Source organism: Gossypium hirsutum, chromosome A07 (assembly GCF_007990345.1).
Source record: "Gossypium hirsutum isolate 1008001.06 chromosome A07, Gossypium_hirsutum_v2.1, whole genome shotgun sequence".
NCBI lineage: Eukaryota > Viridiplantae > Streptophyta > Magnoliopsida > Malvales > Malvaceae > Gossypium > Gossypium hirsutum.
Window position 1 is genome coordinate 81035141 of NC_053430.1, and position 23219 is coordinate 81058359.

Genomic DNA, 23219 nt, shown 5'->3' on the forward strand with positions numbered 1-23219 from the left:
GGCACACGGGGTTTGTATTCTTTACTTACCGGTTTCTGGTCGTTGTGGTCCACCTCACCCTTACCTTTACTCACCACAGTTTCTTGACTTGGTTCTGGATTACCCTAAAGGCAATATGACCCTTATGCAAATACATATAACCTAGGATGGAAAGACCATTCTAAATTGAGTTATGGGGCAAACCTCCAGTATAACCAGCCATATCAAAATTGGTTTCCAAACAGCCTCGAGATTCGAGTACTTCTCTAGAAACTATGGTCAATAAATTGTAGCTAATATGCTTGATTTTCAATAGAAAACCGAGGCATCTATAAGGGAGTTGACCACACCAATTGAGAAAATGAACTTTCAAGGGAAGCTGCCATCACAAACGGAACCTAATTTAAGGCAGCACGTAAATGTAGTGACGTTGCGAAGTGAAAAAGTAATAGAACCAAATCCTGGCAAGAATCTTGGCCGAGATTTCACTCAAGAAAAGCACGAGAACAATGAACAGGTCCAAACGAAACCTCCATTGCCTAAAATTCAACCTCCATTTCTAGGAGGATTGAACCAATGTCAGAAAGGCAAAGAGGAAAAGGAGATCCTTGAGACATTTAGAAATGTCGAGATCAGCATACCACTGTTGGATGCCATCAAACAAATTCCGCGATATGCCAAGTTCCTAAAGGAGCTTTGCATCAACAAGCAAAAATTAGCTAGTAATGAAAGGGTAAGCATTGGTGAGAATGTATCGGGAGTGTTACAGCGGAAGATGCCAGCGAAATGCAAAGATAGGGGCATGTTTGCTATACCATACAAAATAAGCCACTTAGGAATTAAAAAAGCTATGTATGATTTAGGGGCCTCTATAAATGTAATGCTTTTTTTTCTATTTATGAATCACTTAACGCGGGTTTTTTGATGAAAATAGGTGTTATTATTCAATTAACAGACAAGTTTATTATGCATCTCGAAGGAGTCCTTGAGGACATATTAGTGAAAGTCAACAGACTGATCTTTCCTGCAGACTTTTATATGATAAAAATGAAAGAAGATAATGCTCCTGGGTCTTCAGACATCTTGTTGGGGTGACCTTTCCTTAGTAGTGCAAATACTAAGATTGACATGCTAGCGGAATCCTTACGATGGACTTTAACTGAGAGATCGTGAAGTAACGTTTATGGCGCTATTAGTAATCCAAGTGAAATCTTGAACGTAAATTGTGTAGACATAATTGCCTCATTAGTAGAAGAAACTGTTGAGTCATCTTATGGAGATAAACTTGAAACATTGTTTGATAATAATTTTGATTTAGGATCTATTTGCAAATCTATTAATGAATTATCAGTTCCTATGAATACTAAACTTCTACCTTCTGTTGTGCAGACACCAAATCTGGAATTAAAATCACTTCCTAAGCATCTCAAATGCACATTTTTGGAGAATGATGAGACCATTGCCGACTTAAAAGGGATCAACCTCTTGACATGCACACATAAGATTTTCTTAGAGGAAAATACGAAACCAAAGAAAGAGGTGCAAGGACGATTGAACCCAAATATGGTGGATGCAGTAAAAAAGGAGAATTTTCAAGCCTATACGAATGAAAGAATTCAGCTGGAACAGCCCCAATACTAATTTGGGCGTCAAGCTAACGACGTTAAACAAGCATTTGTTGGGAGACAACCCAATTTTATTTTAGTTTTTATTTTTTATTTATATATATATTATTTTATTTATTTTCTTGCATGTTAATAAATTTTATCTCTTTTCTTATATCTAGGAGAATCGAGGAATCGAAAAAATTAAATTTGGAAACGGGCGAAAACAATAACGAAAACGACATGGGGAGTGTTCTAAACCCTTTCTTTTCATCATATTTATTAATATTATTTTTCACATCGAAGACAATGTGTTTTAAGTAGGGGGAGGCATTCCTCATTATTTTTCTCATTTTATCTGCTATTTTTACTATTGTGTTGCTGTTGCTATTGCATTATGCTCGTTTCTGCCCACATTTATTTTTTTTAGAATATTTTGCCTCTTTTCATGCCCAAGATTTCAACTAGGAATTGTCCACTTTTTGACCTGCGAGCATGGTTCTTATCTAACTAAGTTAATTATGATTTTGCTAGTTTGATTTCATCTCCACTGTTTTATTTCTATTAGGCTAAAATAATTATGATTAATAGAGTTAACCTTATCTTGTTTTTAGTAAAATCGATTAAGTTTAAATGCAAAGAGGACACTTAATACAATTGCATGTTAAAATCATGTTCATGACTGTTAGGTAATTGTTGAAACTTATTTTTGACACTTGATTGTTTTTCCTAATCCTCTAAAATTAAAATTTTATTTCATTATAATAAATTTTGATGTCTCTGTGTTTATGAGTGCAACTTAAAATGTGACTAACTGAGTAACCAAGGTAGGGTGCTTGGGTTTTCATCTTACTTCGCGTCAAAAGGTTATGTGAAGTGTTAGGTAAAACTCCGCTAACTGGAATTAAACAAAAAATTATTAAAAATGTGTTGGGATGAGTAACCGGGGTAGGGTGCTTGACTGTCATCTCTCTTCGCGTCAAAAGGTCCAATATATTCTTAAGAAAAAACATATATAAATATAATAAATTAGAAGTATGTTGGGCTGAGTAATCAGGGTGGGGTGCTTGGCTGTCATCTCTTTTCACGTCAAAAGGTTCAATATATTCTTAAGCAAAAAATAATAATAATAATAATAAAGAAAAAAAGATGTATTAATAAAGAATTGCATTTGGGGACTAAGGGTGGAAACAAATAGGGTGTCTTGGTATGCTTAGTAAATTACCTAATTTTCATAAAATAATCCAAGCCGATTTTGATTTTTGTGTGATTAAATTGAAATACTTTTTCAGTTTTACTTAAAGCAAGCTAAATGTTCTCTTTATTTTTTTATGCAATAATTTTTATAAAACTTTGGAGTGATATTTCTTTCATGGAAAAATCTAAATTTCATAGTGGATAGTAACCATACTTGAGGGCAAGCATGGGCTAAGTAGGAGGAATTTGATAATACTCTAGAATGACATATTTTTATGTATTAATTACATATTTATTTTGAGTATGATCCTACTAATTTGAGCTATTTATGGTTTTTTATCTTGTAGAGACTAAATTGAAGGCAAAATAAAATTTAGGGGAAAAACCGTGAATTTAAAGATCAAAATGGGCCAACATGCGAATAGGAAAGAAGTGGTGTCGAAAATGCAAAGTGTGGAAGACTTGGGGACAAAAGTGCAAAGAAGAGATTTTATAAACACAAGACTTTATTTAAATTTTAATTATATTAGAATAATTTTTAAAGCTTATTATTTATATTTAATTTTAGCTTTTATATTTATTTATTTTTATTTATCTTTTAGAATTTAATTAGGAATAGACTAAGTTTCTTAGTACTATAAATAGGAGATGGAGTGACACAAATCTTATTTATCTTTTTGGTAAACACTCCCTCTCATAAAAAGCTTAGCCTTTGTTTCTTTCAAATTATTCAATAAAAATTTCATTTTCATTAGGTTTATTTCTTTTTCCCCGAAAAGCGTGAGGCATTAAATTTATCTAGCTAAAGGTTGTTGAAATTCCTCAAAAAATGATTATGAGGCTTAGAATCTGCGCTTAGCCTTCTCAACGAGTATTCATCATTTCTCTGCATTACGGGACTGACGCTTCTGTTCATGTCCCTTCAAAGGTGATCTTTTCAACTTGTGTAAAGAACGACCGCTTTATATGTTAAATTTGTCACTACTTTAACTCTATATTAAATTTTACATTTTTACTTTTATTTAATTGAATTTTGGTACTAAAGTTTGATTTTTGTTTATATTTTGCTACACAATTAAATTGAGTTATTTTTCTTTTTGATTCTTTCAAAATTTCAAGTGTTCCTTCCATTAAATTAGAATTATAAGTTAATTTATTAATATTTTTGTAAATTAACTTATTATTAATTATTAAAAATAAAATATTTGAAATAATATGTTTGTTGATAGATTTTATTTTCATATTACTAAAATCAATATTGAGTGGGAAAAATAATAAAATAAATCAAATATAGGGGTAAAATTCAATAGAATTCAAAGTTGGATAGAACAATTCAATTACATAATAGTTGAATGGTAAATTTATCTGTACTCAAAGTTCAATTGAAGTTTTTGTCTTGTCTTCTACAAGTTTTGTTGTTGTTTATGTAAGTGTTTTTAGAGATAGATTTGTTGTTATTCTCTTTAGTTTGGTAGATACTCGGTTATCTTATTGGTTTTACCTACTAATTTGGATCTTCTAGGACCGATTCATTTATTATGATAAATGCTTACAATTATCCATATATGTTATATTTAAGTTGTAAAAAATTTAATTATCAATAAAGTATTATTTTATTCTTATTAAGGCTGAAGCGTTTGTTTATATTGATAGGATTTATTTTTCACTATCAATATGAATGTTTATCGTTTGTTTGTTTTTTTTTCTAAATTATATTGGAAAATAATGAAGTAATTTCCCTATAGGTGAAAAAGATTGGAGTTTGATTAACTGTATTATCATATTTAAGAAGTGAGGGGCCACTACTAAAGTGTTGATAGAAGGGACATTAAGTGATTTTGTTGGGTAGTCAAATTGGAGATGCGTATAGCCTAAGCCTATAGACTTTGATCTCTTTTCTTTTCAGATCATATAATAAGATACCTTTCCATATCCTCTAACCCAATCCAACTTAGACACAAAGGGTGTCAGCCACTTATATTATAGGCTTTCTTGGTAAGCTAATCCTCATACTCAGGTTCCCTAGAAGGGGAAACCCAAAAATTCTCGGATCAATAAGAAGTCGTCTTACGTTCTATCAATAAACAACCAAAACGACCAGGAGGATAGAAAGCAGTAGTGGTGCCATTACCTTTACCTTTTCCTTTAGAATCTCCACTCAACTCGATGGGCAGGCTTCCCTCATTGGAACGATCCGATAAAAAAATACCACAAAGTTTCCCTATACGTAAAGCATTTAAAGACTATTCCCAAAGGAGTTTTACTCTTTTATTAGCTTGTCGATAAGTTATTATTAGTTTATTAGCGAATGTCTTATGATATTTCATGTCAGATGCAAAAATTCATATCAAATAATCTTCATAAAAAGGATAAATTTTATTGATGTGGTATACACATAAATGATATATAAGTATTTAAATAATTTTTATAATAATTTTAATGAATTTTAAAATATTTTAATTTTTTTAAAATTAATTAAATACTGACATGTTATTTATGTATATGCTACGTAAACAAAATTAAAAAACGTTAATTTACACTTAAATAAGTCCATGACTTTTAATTTACACTTAAATACATGTGATAGATAAATATTTGTAAAGCGATTGTAATCTAATTTAAAACTAGTGTCAATTGAAGGCTTAAGCATAAATTTTTGTCAGGTTCATCCATATATATATATTTGTAACTTGTGTGTTGTTGTTTATTTTTTAATTTTTTTTATTGATTTACTTGATGTTATCTTATTAATGATGTCTCGAAGATGGTGGCTACTTTAATCAATAATATCATATTCATAAATCGTAAAATATTTATAAATATCTAGAACATATCCATTAACTTATGTTAATTTACATATTCTTGATACTTCTACATTCCACTTTTAGAAGATAAATTTAGTATTCTTATATAAAAATAAATTAATCTAAGGCGATATGATACCACATTTACAGATATTGAAAATTGCTTAATTATAATTATACTAAAAAAATCTTAGGTGGTGGTGCGAAATCAATTAAAACTCTAATAATAATATACTATGGTGAGGTATTTATCACTCATTCCATCCATAAATCGCAAATATTCTTAAATAACAAGACTAATCAAGAAAGGAATATTAAGTAATTGCCATATCAAAGTATACAATCGTAAACTTATGTAATAAGAAAATAGATGACTCATTTTCATTTCTTGGTAGTTACTATTCTTTAAATCATTTGATTTTTTTTAATAAAAACAATCAATTAAATCATTTGATCCTTTAAGTTAGGTTATGTACATAATTTAATTTTAATTTGAGAATAAACACTATTATATTTACTAATACTAAAGGGTTTAGTACTAATAAAGGCTCATTTTTAAAATTATTTACAGAAATGAGCCATTTCAAAAAATAATAGCGGGTATGGATCGAAAACCCAAAAATGCGCTGACGAGGACACACTTTTAGCTGTATAATCCCCCAACGGTCACCTCCAACGGCCGTTTAAAAATCTAACTATTGGGTCCAACGATCAGAAAAAAAAATATAAAATCCCCCAACCCATTTTTTCACACCAATTTTATTATTCCTCCAAATTTCTCTCTAAATTTATCAAAAAAGCTCTCAAAGCTCTCTAATTTTTTTTGTTTTTGTTTGAATTAGTATTTTTTTTAATTTCTAAGAAATTTGATCGTGTTAGCAATAACCCGGCAATTAATTCGTCTCGATGATAAACATATTTTCATCAACCAAATGCAAATGGTAAGGGTTAATTTTATTTTTTTACTATTATTTAATTTTTTATTTCATTTTTATAATTTGATTAATATTTTTTGTAATTTTTTATAATAGTTGGTAGATCGAGTGTTACAATGTTTTATCTACCTGGTCCTCCATCACCGTTGATTGAAAATTACTTGAGAGAAGCGGGTTTTTAGCACATGGTCAATATAGGCCGGGGGTGCAAGTTAGACTCGAAATTCATCAGCGCGTTTGTAGACAGATGAACACCCGAGACACTCACATTCTATCTTCCATGTGGGGAGTGTACCATCACTTTAGAGGACAAGCAATTACAGGTAGGCTTACCGATGGATGGGTCCATATTCACTGGGTCCGCTCAATCTGCTGATTGGGGAGCCATATGTTACGATCTTTTGGGTGTGATTCCGGATATTATTTATGGAGGTCAAATTGATATGGGCTGGTTACGATAGACATTCCCAGTGCTGGGGGATGATTCGATTGAAGTATAAAGAGTACGAACGCTCGGGCGTACATCCTTCAGATCCTCGAAGGTTATCTGATGTTGGACAAGTCACGAAACCTCGTAAATCTGAGGGGCTGCTGAAACTCATCGATTTTAGAGAGGCTGGCTAGGGGTGAGCAAAATCCGATTCGATTCGAAAAACTCGATAAAAAATTTAAATTTTGAATTAAATAGTTCGAGTGATTTGAGTTAATCAAGTTATTCAGATCAACTCGAATAAAAAATTAAGTTTTTTGGTTTAACTCGAATATGAATTACACAATTTGAGTTATCCGAAAACCCGAATAAGAAAAGGCAAAACTACGTCGTTTTGATAAATGTTTACCTTTTCTAAAGTTAAAAGTTAAAAGTCAAAACTATTAAGTTAAAAGGTAAAATTACGTTGTTTTGATAAATATTTACTCATTAAGTTAAAAGGTAAAACAATTATATTGTTAATGTAGTTAAATAATCCTATACTTCGTCTACTAGTTAAATAAGCCGTCCATGTAATTGCAACATTGAGTATAAATAATATAATTCGTTAACTCGACTCGACTTAACTCGAAATTTTTTCACTTGATTCGATTTGATTCGAAAAAAATTCAAATTGAGTTCTGTTGCTAAAATATGATTCGTCAACTCGAATTTTTTTTACTCGATTTGACTCGACTCGATCGAATACTCACCCCTAAGGCTGGCGAACTCAGTTGGAAGTCTTTCGTATTGGCGACATTGTATCGGGAGATGTGTTAGGCGACACAACCAAATAAATTCAAAATCGGAGGTTGCCTCTTATTGTTACAATCATGGGCTTGGTTTCACTTTCTATTTTTACGTCCTCAAGTGGACTACCCGTATACATTCCCACTCGTAACAAGGTAAAATCTATATTGGATTTTACAATTGTTAAATAGATTTAAAATAAAATATTATGCTAAAATTTTATTTAAATTGGTGGAACCATTCGCCGAGTTATAGGGGAATACCTATCGCTCTTGAAGATATACGACTTCTATTAGACCAACGGTCGAAAACGCATGTAAGCATTTATTTCATTTTGAACTATATATACCTAACATAGTCGATTTCGTATTTAGTATTTAGTATTATGTATATAACTAATATTTTTATCACGTTCATATAGTTTCAATGGACACCATACGAGCATTCAACAATTCGGGCAGTAATTCTAAATGACTTCCTACAGAATATGAACATCTGGCACGTTAGGGTCCCATTGGTCAACTACGCTACCGTCGAGATGCACTAGACGGATAGAGTGTTGTGGCAATTTAGATTCTGACAACCGATTCCCGTGGCACCTAAGGTGCTCGATGATGAGCACAAAATTGACTTACAGCGATTGGATACGCATTGGTCACTCTTCCACTCGGAATATGTTGAAATGTACCTACTCGCAAACAGATTATCGTTCCAGAGTTAAAATGTGATCCGGATTACATGTCATGGTTTAGGATCCACACGAGGCAGCGACAATATATAGGACATCGTCGCAGCAGGAACCACACGAGGCACTGTCGGGGAGCTCAACTCATTTCCAATTCCCATCGCCTTATGAGATTCAAGCCGGTTACGCTCATTTGTTGTGGGTGATGCAAGCACCTCCGCGATCTTTGTTCTATCAATGTGGGTCATCTTCTCGACACCCACAACCAAAAGCTGATCCTGAACAACTACAACCCCGGTCGGAAGCTTAACCAAGAAGGAATTTAAAGCGTAACCGTCGACCACCCCCATGTGGCACTGATTATGATCGACACATACATTGATTTATTTTTGAATATTTTTCTACAAATTATTTTTATTTTGTTTCATTTAATAAAATAGAAGTTCTTTTGAATATTTTTGTACAAATATATTACTGACTGTGTACCCCTACTTAAAGCGTTTTTTTAAAAAATAATTCATCTCGTCAAAATAATTTTTTTAGAATACATCACGTCAAATTTATTTTTTCAAAACACATATTGTCAAAATTATTTTTCCCATAACAATACTTAGGAATAAAAAAAAGCCCTAAAACCCTAAACAATTAAAAACCTAATACCCAAATTTAATTTTTCCTAAACTCTATCAAACCCTAAAACCCTAAATAATTAAAAAATAATACCCTAATTTGATTTTTTTCCAAACCCTATTCAAACTCAAAAATCCTAAACCTAGGTCCTAATTTGCAAATAACCTAGTGCGGATTACACAGCCAAAAGCGCATTCTCGTCAGCGCTTTTTACTAAAGCGCGTCCATTTTAGCGTGCTTTTGCCTGACGCAAGAAAAAAAGTGCTGACATGGAAGCGTTTTTCTGGGTTTTCCCTGAAACCTGTTATTATTTTTTGAAACAGCTCATTTCCATAAGTAATTTCAGAAATGAGCCTTTATTAGTACTAACCTCGATATTAAAGGATTAGATTTTTATTTATTTTTATTACAAAGTCAGAAGGGGATTAGATCACTTGGTCATTCAGATATCAATAAAAAATTGGCAAATTTATAAAATAGTCATTTTAACCCTCCGTTTAATTTTCATATTTTTTAGTCATTAACTTACGTTTTATGTCAAATCATCCTAAAATGAATGAAAAGTTAATATTTTTTTAAATTTTGCTAATGTGGCATACACGTGTATGACATGCAAGCATTTAATTATTTTTTAAATTTTAAAAAAAAATTAAAAATATATAAAAATATTTTTTAAAAATAAAAATAATTAAATTTATTAAAAAGTATAAAAATATATTTTTTAAATTTTAAAAATTAATTAAATGTTGACATGTCATCCATGTGCAATCCACGTATATGCCACATCAGCAAAGCTTAAAAACATTAATTTTTCCATCTATTTTGAGGTGATTTAACAAAAAATACAAGTTTAGAAGCTAAAAAAAAAATTTAAATAAAAGGCTAAAATGACTTTTTATAAAGTTAGAGAACCCAAATAAATTATTATGCCTAAAAAATTTAATTAATACTCTTTTATATTATTGACAAATCTCTATTATTGAAATTTAGAAATTGACTCATATTATATATTATTTATTAAAATATAGTATTGTCAAAATTAAAATAAATTAATCAATTGAATCAATTGAAATAAGAACCAGTGATTCGTGAAATTTAAACTATATAATAAGAGATATACAAATTTTTATGAATGGAAGAATTATGATTTTTTATATTTTTATTTAATTATTTTTGAATTGAAATTGAATAATTTAAGTCCTCTAATTCAATTTTTATAAAATTATAAAAAAATTATTATGCTAAACCTAATTAATTATAATATGTTTGATGTAAGAAATAACATTAATAAATTTATAGATTTTGCTCACCATTATTTATTTCCTTCGTCTCTCCGCGTCCATAGAGAGTCATGAAGATGACCAAAGGAGGCAAGCTTATGAAAACGAAATTAGAGACTAAATAAATAAATAAAGGATTCAATTTCAATTTAATGATATGATGATAGATTTAAGGATTTAAATTTTTTATTATTAATTTGACCATTATTATTTAATTAAATTTGACTATCAATCTTTTAAAAATAATTAAATTTTATAATTAATTTTTTTAAAGAATTGAATTATAATTTTTAACGAAAATATTAATTAAACCATTAAATTTTAAACCTAATAACTCGCATAATAATTCACGTTTATTTTATATAATTTTTAAAATTTTAAAATTATTTATTAAAGTGATGTAGAAAATAAATAGTATCATTTCAACCTAAAATATAAATAAACTGAGTTAAAAACATAAAAGCTAAATGGATAAAAAAATATAAATATTAAAAATTAATTAAAATTTGTAAAAGGAAAGGGATTAGATGGTAAATTAACCTCTAAGAAGCTGGATTTTTCTGACTAGTTACAAGATTCCTTTCCACAGCGATAATTACGATTTGTACCCAATTTTTTTAAATATTATAAAAAGAATCTAAAATATTTTAAATCCTTTTCTTTATTGAAAAATATAATCACGAAATTAATTACTTACGAAAAAAAAACAAAGTGTAAAAAAGAAATTATAAAGCGACACATTCAACAGTCGCAGCAGCCACCGCACTATAAAAGGCAATGTATGAAGCAACCTTCTTCCCACTGTCTTCATTTTCTTCTTTGTTTGCCACAGAGTATTGAGAAAAATCGCTTTGTTTCACTCCCTTATTTGCTAATATGTCGCTTCTTACAGATCTTGTTAACCTTAATCTCTCCGACTGCACTGACAAAATCATTGCTGAATACATATGGTCGGTCTCGCATAATATACTCACTCCCCTTCACCTTTCAAGCAAAAAAAATCACTTCAAATATCTCATTAATATGCTTAACTTAATGTTACCGTCAATGAGTGTTTCTCTTTTTGGTTTCTAGTTTCTTTTGTTCATCCTCTTTTTCAAGAATGTTCCAGTTTCTAAGTTAATAACTGTGTCTTTTCCTAAATATATTTGTAACTTAAAAGAGTTCAAAATATTAGCTTTTGATCATCTAAAAGATGGTTTTGTTTTGGTAACTTTTGTTATCGTTTCAGCTTTCTCTGGAAACTATTGCTTTATTTCTTATATATTTATTTTATGTTTGTTGAATAGGATCGGTGGATCTGGGATGGACCTCAGAAGCAAAGCAAGGGTAATTGATTTTTTGGCTCTTCTTTTGGAAGTTTTTGGTTTTCATTACTTTCTAATAATATATCAAGTTTTTCTTCTTCTTTTTTTGGTTATTTAAAGACACTTTCTGGTCCTGTAAGTGACCCTTCAAAGCTACCCAAATGGAATTATGACGGTTCCAGCACAGGTCAAGCCCCTGGTGAAGATAGTGAAGTCATCCTATAGTATGTTTTTTGCTTCTTTGGCTTTCTCTTATACTTCTCCTATTTATTGATTTTATTATTTTTATCATCAAGTCCTCAAGCTATCTTCAAAGACCCATTCAGGAGGGGAAACAATATTCTTGTAAGTTTCTGTTTCATCTTTGGGCAAAAAAAAAATGAAATTTTTGGAGTGATGATTTGCATATATCATGGAATTGATTTTCTTTGAACTCTAATGATTGAGTCAGGTTATGTGCGATGCTTACACACCAGCTGGTGAGCCCATCCCCACAAACAAGAGATGCAACGCTGCCAAGATATTTAGCCATCCCGATGTTGCTGCTGAAGAGCCCTGGTAGTCCTATTTCCAATGATACGTTAAACTATTTTCCAGCTGTGTGAGTTAATGTTGATTTGCTTTGAAACAGGTATGGAATTGAGCAAGAGTACACCCTGTTGCAGAAAGATGTTAAGTGGCCAATTGGATGGCCTCTTGGTGGCTACCCTGGACCTCAGGTACTCTTTTCTTTCTTTCATTCAAAGCAATGTTCAGAAATCTCCCCTGAAAGTCAAACTGGTGGAATGATGTATGTTGAACTTAGACGACTTTTAGTTGTTGATTCAATCCATCGTGCTTCAAAGGTTATTTTTAGAGGATTTATGTAAGTTTACAGATGTCAAGTTGGTAAAGATTCCCCTTCAGAAACGACATACAAATTTACTTCAAATGTCACCATGTGGACGGATGATATTACTAGCACGTGATTGCTCTTTTTTACTTGCCTTGAACATGTATGTTTTAAGAAAGATAAAAATCTTGGGTATGATTTTGTTTTTTGGGTTATTTTGTTGACAGGGTCCTTACTATTGCGGTGTTGGTGTGGACAAAGCCTATGGGCGTGACATTGTGGATTCTCATTACAAAGCATGTTTATATGCTGGGATTAATATCAGTGGCATCAATGGAGAAGTGATGCCCGGACAGGTAGAATGATTGCATAGTACTCTGCTATGTTTCTCAGTTATTGAGTATGTTTAAGCTTAATCTGTCTTCATCTTTTTAACAGTGGGAATTTCAAGTTGGTCCGGCAGTTGGCATTTCTGCCGGAGATGAGTTGTGGGTTGCACGTTACATTTTGGAGGTAATCTAGCATGCTTGAGTTAAGATTACTCAAACTCGGGTCCTTGGTCATCACGTCCAGACGAGTATTGGACACAAATACTTGAAGAAAAATGAAAAATCAGAGTAACATAGTTATCAAGAGGTTTGCTTCAACTCTTTTAAGTTAATTTGATCTATGTTTGTGAATTACAGAGGATTACAGAGATTGCTGGAGTGGTGCTTTCCTTTGATCCTAAGCCAATTCAGGTTAGACTTGTTGGTTCCATTAGCTTTTCTTTTGCTCCATATCAACAAGCGATCTTAGTCTTACAGTTTTTTTTTTTTTTAAATGTTGTTTGATCCCAGGGAGACTGGAATGGTGCCGGCGCTCACACAAATTACAGGTACCATTTGAATCTACTTTGAGAAGTTAATGGAAGAAACTGATTCATTAAGTACTTTTTATTATTGTTATTTCCTAATTGTGAAGTTCATATGATGTTTTAGTACGAAGTCCATGAGAAGTGATGGAGGCTACGAGGTTATCAAGAAAGCAATTGCAAAGCTTGGGCTAAGGCACAAAGAACACATTGCTGCCTATGGAGAAGGCAACGAGCGCCGTCTCACCGGCCGGCATGAGACTGCCGACATCAACACTTTCTTATGGGTAAAAAAATGAAACAACCTTTGACATCTTCTATATAACATCATAATATCTGATTTCTCTGGATCGTTTACATCCAATAGGGTGTTGCAAATCGTGGGGCATCAATTCGTGTTGGGCGAGACACAGAGAAAGCCGGAAAAGGGTATTTCGAAGACAGGAGGCCAGCATCGAACATGGATCCATACGTTGTCACATCCATGATTGCAGAAACCACCATCCTGTGGAAACCATGAGGGGAAGCCCATGTTTGGGATGCTGTTTCCATGGTAGAAAGAAAGGAAAGAGCCAAAGTGTTTGTTTTGTCCCCTCCAGTGGGATACACTCATTTCATTGCACTTAGTAATTAGGTCATGGTTGCCCTTGCTTGGATTTGAGGTAGAAAGGGTTGTTTCTACTGCTTTCTTGCAATTACGGTTAATCTTGTGTTAAATAAATGAGAATGCTTTTATTATTATTAATAATAATGAAGGGCTAGATTTTGAGTTTCAATATCACCTGTTTATTTCTCTTTGTTTTATTACACTAATTTAAGAAACAAAAACTAAGTATAAAATTTTCAATGTATAAAACTTGAAGAATTACCTTAAACAAACATAAATTGCATAAACCCAAAATGAAAAATAAGAAAGTTAAAAGCTTAGGATGGAAGAACTATGAGGTACTAAATTCAATAGTTCCAGGAAACCTTTTTCCAAACAGAAATCCAGGAGAAGCCGTACCAATTAGATCCCTTCCAACTATTACTCACTACACACTTCCCCAACACCTTCCTGAACCAGCCGTATTTCCATGCGTTGAAGTTCCATCCTAGTGACATTCCAAGTATCAGTCCACCTGCATATCCTGTCAATACTATTTTCCATCCAAACTTTATCACGCTCCACATTCCTTCATCTTCAGCTTCATCCCAACCCAAATGAGTCGATGCTGGAACCTCAGGATTTCCACATGTTTCAGTCAAAGGGTACCCACACAATCCTGAATTTCCTTCATATGAATCGTTGTTAAATGTATTAAACTGTGCTCCTTGAGGTACTGCCCCTTCAAGCTTGTTATAAGACACGTTGAAGACTACAAGGAAGTTAAGTTTGGATAGCTGGGGAGGGATTTTTCCCCACAGCTTATTTCGAGAAAGGTCCAAAGATTCAAGGTTCGAAAGTTTCCCCAAAGATAATGGAATTCTACCACTGAGTTTGTTGTTTGACAAGTTAAGCATACGAATCAGCTTCAACTCACCAATGGCTTCTGGGATTTCACCTTCCAACTCGTTGCTTGACAAATCAATAGCTGAGATGGAATCTGGAACGTTCTCATATTCCAGGTCCCGGCCTTTCATTGCCAATGTAACTGTGTAATTGTAATAATCATACCATACATTTTCTCTGTTCTGGAAGCTTGTGTTTGCAAACATGTAGGGTGAAAACGAGTTGTTGGTACTGTGAACTTTCATGGCATTCCAAACATTGAAGTAGTCAGACGGCAACTTACCTCTTAAATGATTGTTGGAGAGATCAATTACTTGCAACTTGGAGAAGTCTGATTTGGTCTGAGGTTTCCCTATCATACCATGCAATCTGTTGGATCTCAAGATGAGAACCTTGAGTTTTGGAAGACCACCTAACCAATGAGGAAAGCTATCATTTATCAGATTGTTACCAAGAATTAGTTCCTCTAATTGGGTACAATGGGCTAGTGATCTTGGAATTTTCCCTTGCAATTGATTTTGGCTCAAGTCCATCGTTGTTAACCTGCAGTTCTTGGTATATGTTGGAGGAATAGCACTGTTGAAGTGGTTACTTTGAAGGCTGAGAACTTCAAGAGAGTTAGTCAGATTGGCCAAGCATGGCGGCAGAGTCCCAGTCATATTGTTATTGGACAAATCCAAGACAACTAGAGAAGGAAGATTGCAGAACATTGGTTCGATTTCTCCCGACAGCATGTTATTTGAGACTTTATAGGAGCTGATGGAAGGCGGTGGATGGGGCAATGATCCTTGCAACATGTTGGATTCAAGGTTGAAATCCTTCAAGTTACTCCATGGAAGAACTGCAGGAAGCTTCTGAAATATAGATCCTGTCAGAGAATTGAAGCCCAAATTTAAGTACTGGAGATTTTGTTTTCCCACGCCCCAGAACCAATTTGGGATTTGGCCATGAATTTTGTTCTCAGCAAGTTCCAAAATCTCCAACTCATCTTGACTACGTAGAAAACTTGGGAACTCAGATAAGTTGCATGAAGCCAATCCTAGAAGCTTCAACTTTGGAGGAGCGACATTGATGCTGACATTGGTGAGCAAGGACAAGTAGTTACCTGAAAGTTGGAGTCTGGTGAGAGTTTTAAGCTCAAGAAAGGACTGCAACTTGAGAGTTCCATTTAGATGATTTGTATGCAGATACAGAAGCTCAAGATTCTGGAGGTTGAAGATTGATTCTGGTATGGGACCACCCAGATAATTGTCCTGGAATTTTATCTCAGTTAGCTTGGTGAGGCTTCCAATCCAAGGTGGGATCTGACCATCTAGTCCATTGTCATAAAGATATAACCAAGTGATTTGGGTCAAATTTTGGAGAGGCGATGGGATTTGACCAGTTAAATTGGTTTTGGACAAGTCCAAGTATGTGAGATTGGTTTGTGTACCAATCCAAGACAAGTTTCCCTGGACGAAACTGTTGGTGGCAAGGGACAGATAAAAAAGCTGAGTAAGGTTGGATAAGGAAGAAGGGATCTGCCCCGAAAATTTATTATCAGACAAATCCAAAATCTGCAGTTGATTTAGGTGTCCAATTGAAGAAGGAATAGGTTGGGAAAAGTTGTTATAAGAAAAATCAAGATATTTGAGTTGAGTAAGGCCACCAAGTGAGTACGGTAGCTTCCCAAAAAAATGGCAGTGGCTAATGTCCAAATATTCCAAGGACTTGAAGTTCCCGATCGACTCCGGCAGCTGTCCGGAAAACCTCGTGTTTGCTAGGCTTAATTTCGAAAGAGAATGATTTTCCTGAACGTCAGGTAAAGATCCACTAAGTTCCTGATTGGACTCCAGGCTGAGAAGCTCAAGATTTGGTAACTCAAAAACTGCAGTGGGAAACTTACCACGCAAATCACAGTTTGATAGTATCAAAACTGTCAATGAATAAAAATTTGTTAACATCTTAGGTACCGAGGAAGAAAGTGTGACATCAGTGAGATAAAGTTGTCTGAGATTGGTTAAGTTATGAAGCAGAGACCTCAACCCTGGTTTCCGAAGCTTCAATGGGTTTCCCGAAAGATCAAGAAGCTCTAGTTTTGCAAGCTCTAGGATTTCCAATGGGACTTGACCAGAAAAGTTGGAGAAAGAAAGGTCCAGATATGTCAGGCTTGAGAGGTTGTTGATCCCTGAAGGGATTTCAGAGTTAATGAAGACATTGTCAGCAAGACTAAGGCGTTGCAGGTGAGGAAGACGGAAGAGGGTGGTGTTGGAATTGATTGAACCATAAAGATAACTGCTATTAAGTTCGAGGACGACTACATGACCGGTGATGTTGTCACACTCCACCCCATTCCATGAACAGCAATCAACACTTGGGTCCTCCACATTCCAGGATTCGGTTTTCGGATAGGCATCGGGACTGCTTGAGGCAGAATCTTTGATGATAAAGCTTTGCTTGAAATGCAACAACGCTGAGCGCTCATCAGGGTGACACAAGGGCTTTACTGAACAAACTAGAGAAAACAATAGGAGTAAAGCAAGCAGGATGAGGTGAAAAGCTGGGCCCATAGTAAAAAAAAGTGAATGGATTTGCCATGAAAATGAGTTGGTTACTGACTATTTATTGACAATCGAATTCGTTCCAAGACTTGGATACGTGAAGACCATGTACAGTCTTAAATTTGTTTGTCGATGGACCATGTCAAAATTCCAAAAAGGTTGGGACACTGTGCAGTTGCCTTGCCTACCAAACACCTTCTTAACACCGTATCATATTCCTATCAGTTCAAATCAAGTTGTCCACTCCAGAATGTTACACGTTTAAACAACTTTTGCCTATCACTATTCATTTTAACCACAATAGACCTAGTCAACTTTTTTTTTTTCTGCATTGGTCAAATTTCGATTTTAATTTCTAGACTACACCCAAATTTAAAATTATATAATAACAATTTAATTTTAATCTTTATGCTACACTTTAATTTTTAATATAATTTGATATAAATAGAATTATATTATCAAAAAGTTGTCACGTATAGTGGATGTATAAACATATTTGATTAAATATTAAGTATAAATAATTGAGGTCCGACATCTTTTTCTGCATTGAAACCGTCAATCTTATATGTTGGTTGTATTATATAAAATTTCAATTATAATAAAAAATTATATTTGTTAAATATAATGTCTGTGATGTATTATAGGCTATAGTGTGAAAGAATCTTGGACCCAATCTTAAAGCAAACACAGTAGATTACATGGACCCTTGGATTTGCCGTGAAAATGGGAGAAAGCTGCCTACTCATATATATATATATTTATAATTATTCTAAAACTTTAATGAGTTAATAATAAATTAATTTAATTAATAATATTTAGTTATTTAAGGAAAAAATTTTGTTTACCAAAATCTTTTTGTAATGATGTCATTTTCTATTAATGAATTTTGGTTAGCAAAATATATATGCTTTTAAAAAATTTAAAAAATAAAGACAAATAATTAAATTGTTATGAATATCTTATCAAGTAGATATCCATCAAAATAAAGATAAGTTTTGATTTGCTTTAAAATTTAATAGTTATTAGAAGTTGATCTCTATTTCATTTATATTTCTTATGCCTATAAATAGATGCTTTAGAGAAGCTTTGTAAATATTCTGATTGATCAATAAAATACACTTTCTTTTTCTTTCCTATTTTCTTTGTTATTTAATTTCTGTCTTTTATTTTATAACATGTTATCAGCATTGTTCTCTTTTATTTTATAATATGGTTACTTCAAATCTGTTGCTCAAGTTGTTGTCAATTGCCTTCTAGAACGATTATAATTTTAGTGTTCAATTGAGGTCTGCGCACTATGGGTAATCATTAGGGCCTTTAACCGCTCAATGCTCGTGATAATAGCTGGGGTGATGATAATGATGTTAAATATCTTTAGGTATATTTATTATGATTTATTTATTATATCATGTTTATTATAATTGAAGACTAATCATGGCAACATGAATAGATAGATTATGATTTGAAATCCACGTATATTTGCGATGGTGATTATGAAATAAAAAAAATCTATTGGGATGTTTATAAGTTTGTCCTAGTAAATCTATTGCATTCCCCGAAGGGAACGCAAGCATAAAAGAAAATAAAAACCAATATTATTCCAATATTTAGTAGTACAAAATTAGTTGAAAGCTCCAAAAGAGCTAATATATTAATATATTGTGATGATTAATCCATTGGTTTTAAAAGATATTCATAATGGATCTCATATTGAGATTGTGAATGAAGAAAATATTATATTTCATATGAAACAAAAGAGGATTGAATTATTTATTACTCTTGTTATTGAATTGAATTGACTATGACTATCTTTGTGATCTTTTTTTTTTGTCATCATCTCCATTAAGGGGTTGAAAGCAAAATATTTGATTAAGAAAGATCTACTTATGAGCAATAAAATATGATAATTCTATCTAAAACTCGTTATGGTTGGATGCACTTGAAGTTGTAAGTTTGTTTGTTTTTTTTAAACTATGAGTATAACTCTACAGCATTCAGAATGAGTTTTCAATTAAAATTACGTTGAAAAATATTACTGATGAGAACTTGCAAAAGAGAAAATTTATGTATGAAAAGTCATTGGTTATGTATCTATTGTACAAATGGAAAATAAGATCCACTCTCAAAGTTTGCTATTAATAGATTTTGATTAGATTCAAAGTCTACTACTCGAGTTTAATTTGCTGACTTCTTGATAAAAATTGTCAAGACTCAACGTAGAAAATTTTTTTTTGACATATTCCCTGAAGCAAATATTGCATATAATTATTTGAAATTTATATTTATTTTGTTAACTTAGTGATATTATAGACTTCACATTGATTTAGACATTTCCAGTAGTAAATGTCACAATAGTTCTTATATGTGGATACAAAGTAAAAGGAATGTAAGTAAGATTATCAATTTGTCACAATTTATATTGACATTATTTGTACAATTGAAATGCATGTTAAAGTAAACTAGAAGTTTTCTGATACAAATACATTTACTACTTGGCGTGACCAGTTAGACCATCCTGGATCATATATGATGCGAAAATTAATTGAGAATTAATATGGACATTCATTAAAGAACCATAAGATCCTTTAATTTAAAGAATTCTCATTTGTTTCTTGTTCTCAATGAAAATTACTTATTAGAAACTTCCTAGCTAAAGTTGAGATTTAATGTCTTGCATTTCTGAATTAAATATGGGCTCATTCATCCACCATGTGGAGGGTTTTGAAATTATATGATTTTGGTAGATGCATCTACAAAATAATCACATATGTGTTATCAACTTGCAACCTATTGTTTGCAAGATTGATTGTTTAAATAATTAATTTCAGATCATGCAATTAAGACAATTCATCTTGCTAATACTTATGAGTTTATATCTCAATCTTTTATTAATTGAGTTTGAATTTTTTTTTTAAAGTTTGTTATTTATGCGCATAATGATTTGGAGAAATTATTGATTGAACGCCTCTGATTAATATCTAAAACCTTACTTATGAGAATTAAACTTCTTATTTCAACATGAGATTATGTTGATTTACATGTTGTACACATCAAGCCAATAAGTTATAAATACTCACCATTACAATTGATTTTCGGTTAAGAGCTAAATACTTCTCATCTTTAAATTTTTGTATGTGCGTATATGTTCCAATTGCTCCACCACAACAAAGAGAGTGAATACTCAAAGAAAGTTGGGAATATATATTAATTACGAGCCTCATTGTATTATTATATGTTTTAAATGTATTGAAGATTCAATTATGACATGATTTGTAATTACTATTTTGATTTGATAGTTTTTCGGTCATTAAGGGGAGAGAAATAATAACTTGCAATGAGTTAGGGGATAGTAATTTGAACTAGAAGTTCAACAAGGATAACTCATTACAAGTTCCAAATATGAAAATTCTCATAAAAGAAAATAATAAATCTAGATGGTCATACAATGAAGGTGGGTGCTCTAGAAGAAACCCAATATATAACTAATAAGTAAAACTCCCGAAGAGATTCAATTACCTAAAATTGAAGATTAAAATAGTGAAAATAAGAGATCTCGATAAGTTATGTCATTTGAGAAAATGTCAAACCAATAATAAAAATGGTCGACAATGGTTTTGCATGCAATATTATTGTTGAAATAATGAAATAAAAGGAGGATCTTGAATATATCTATTGAGAAATATAGCTATGGAATAGATTGGTCAAAACAGAAAGACGAAACTCAAATTCGTGGAGTTTTTGGACTAGCAGTCCAAATATCTAAAGGTATAAAGCCAATGAGGATACAAATGAAGTAGTTTTGTAAAAAACAGAATAAAAATATGAAGTTTTCGCTAAGTCTTGGCATTGATTATTAAAAGATATAATATTCTTTTATGGTGGATGCAATAACTTTTAGATATATTATTAAACTGATAGTTCATAAAATATTTAATTTGCGTCTAATGGTTGTTGTTACAACCTTTTTATGAATCACTATATAGTAAAGTTTATATTAAAATCCTTAAAGGATTTAGAATGCTAGAAGCATATTGAAATTATTGGGAAATTGTTCATTTATATGAATTGAAATAATTGAACATATGTGGTAAATTTGACTTAGTGAATAATAGTTGAAGGAGGATTATAAAATGATCCAAAATACCTATTTGTGTTTTTATAGAAGAATCATGATTAAAATTTTCTATAATTATTGTTGAAACTCCTGAATAGATCAAAATATATTTTCTCCAAATTTTTTCTCACTCGTGACTTTCAAAAGAATGGTGATATAAATTTGAAAAGCTAGTATTCAAGATTGAATACGTAGAATATGTGATATTATGTTATATTTTCATGAGGGGGAGTAAATATGAGCTGTAATATTTTTTTCTTAACCAAGGTTTTGTCCCATTGGGTTTTCCTGATAAATGTTTTTAACGAGGCAGCTTGTAATAAAAGATTATATACTCTTTTTCCCTCATTAGGTTTTTATCCTACAGGTACATTATCTACCAATGGACATCCAAGGGAAGTGTTATGAATATATTATTAAGTGAAAGTCCATCAAGATCAAGATAATTTTTGATGTACTTTAAATTCTAATAGTCATTAGAATTAGATCTCTACTTCATTTATACTTCTTATGCCTATAAATAGAGACTTTAGAGAAGCTTTGTAAATATTCCAATTGGTCAATAAAATACACTCTCTCTTTTGCTATCCCATTTTCTTTGTTCTTTACTTTTTGTCTTTTATTTTATAACATAAACATAATTTTGTATAGATGTTATAGATATTGTTGGGATCCATCTCAAAATTGTTTTGTTAGGTATCACTAACAATTTCAACAGTAAAAGACTTGGTCAAGAAAATTAATTTATTTTTGCCAAAAAGTGAGAAAAGAAAAAAAAGCACTCTAGTGTAATGTTAGAACTTGGGTGCAATGTTAGCACATTACATTTTAAAGAAGAAAATATATGCTTGAATACTAGAGAGTAAATTGTCAAGGTAGCCTTAATCCTTTAACTTCGAACATAGTCCGTAAAACGGACGTAAAAAATATTAAAAAAAATTATTACTATTATTATTTGTATTTTTTAGGTTTAATGTACACTTAATTCCTAAAGTACCACTTTTCTATAACATCCTCAAAATTCCTTGGTCAAAAATAATATGAGATAGATTTTAAGTGAAATAAGATATAAAGATAGTAAATGATAAGGGCTGTTAGAGAAAAATGAAATAATAAATATCTTATGAAATATTAATTTGAGCTAGGGGCTAAATCATAAAAATATGAAAAGGTATGTGGTCTAAGTGTAAATATTTAACATTAAGTGATGATTCAATGATGAAATTTTTAAGGATTATAAATGACAAAATGGTCAAATAGAATGAGAGAGAATTCTAGAGTGTAATGATGACATGAGAGATATTTTAATGATATTTTTAATTAAATAGTTAGATAAATGTTATAATATTAATATTTTATTATGAAAATTTTAGTATAAAAAAGAAGGAAAGATGAAGAGAAATCATCATCCTTCCATGTTCCAATGGGCTAGAGAAGAAAGTTTATTTTTCTTACAATTTGGACCGACTCCATGATTAACTAATTGCGAATTATCGAAACAATGCATATAGACATAATTGCAATCACTAAAGCCTAATTGTATATGTCCAATTAGTCCATCCGCTAGCTCAACAAAAGCTTGATCGAACTGCATTTGAATCAGAAGAAAATTCAAAGACTTTGAGAATAATTTAATTGAGCCGATTTATTCGATGTGGAATTAAATTATGTGGTCGTAAGAATTGTTCAACTAGAGAATTTGATTAAAGAATTTTCTTGAAAAATTAATTTGGAAAATTTAAGTGATT

At 31.7% G+C, this 23219-nt stretch overlaps 2 protein-coding genes across 2 annotated transcripts; one reads left to right on the forward strand and one right to left on the reverse strand.

Moving 5' to 3' along the window:
• Nucleotides 1-11137: 11137 nt before the first annotated feature.
• LOC107962250 (glutamine synthetase cytosolic isozyme 1) lies at nt 11138-14101 on the forward strand. The gene is given in 12 exon segments (NM_001327725.1): nt 11138-11283; nt 11623-11662; nt 11761-11864; nt 11937-11985; nt 12092-12198; nt 12272-12359; nt 12700-12828; nt 12911-12985; nt 13159-13212; nt 13312-13349; nt 13453-13612; nt 13693-14101. Coding segments are annotated over 12 exon segments (1071 nt in total). The 5' UTR covers nt 11138-11209; the 3' UTR covers nt 13846-14101.
• A 178-nt stretch (nt 14102-14279) lies between these two features.
• On the reverse strand, nt 14280-17366 carry LOC107963163 (receptor-like protein 7). The gene has a single exon (XM_016899741.1). The coding sequence runs from the start codon at nt 17364-17366 to the stop codon at nt 14280-14282; it is 3087 nt and encodes a 1028-aa protein (XP_016755230.1).
• Nucleotides 17367-23219: the final 5853 nt, after the last annotated feature.

Excerpts from the sequence above, each read along its gene's own strand:
- LOC107963163 (XM_016899741.1), bottom strand. The coding sequence starts at position 17,366 with ATGGGCCCAGCTTTTCACCTCATCCTGCTTGCTTTACTCCTATTGTTT.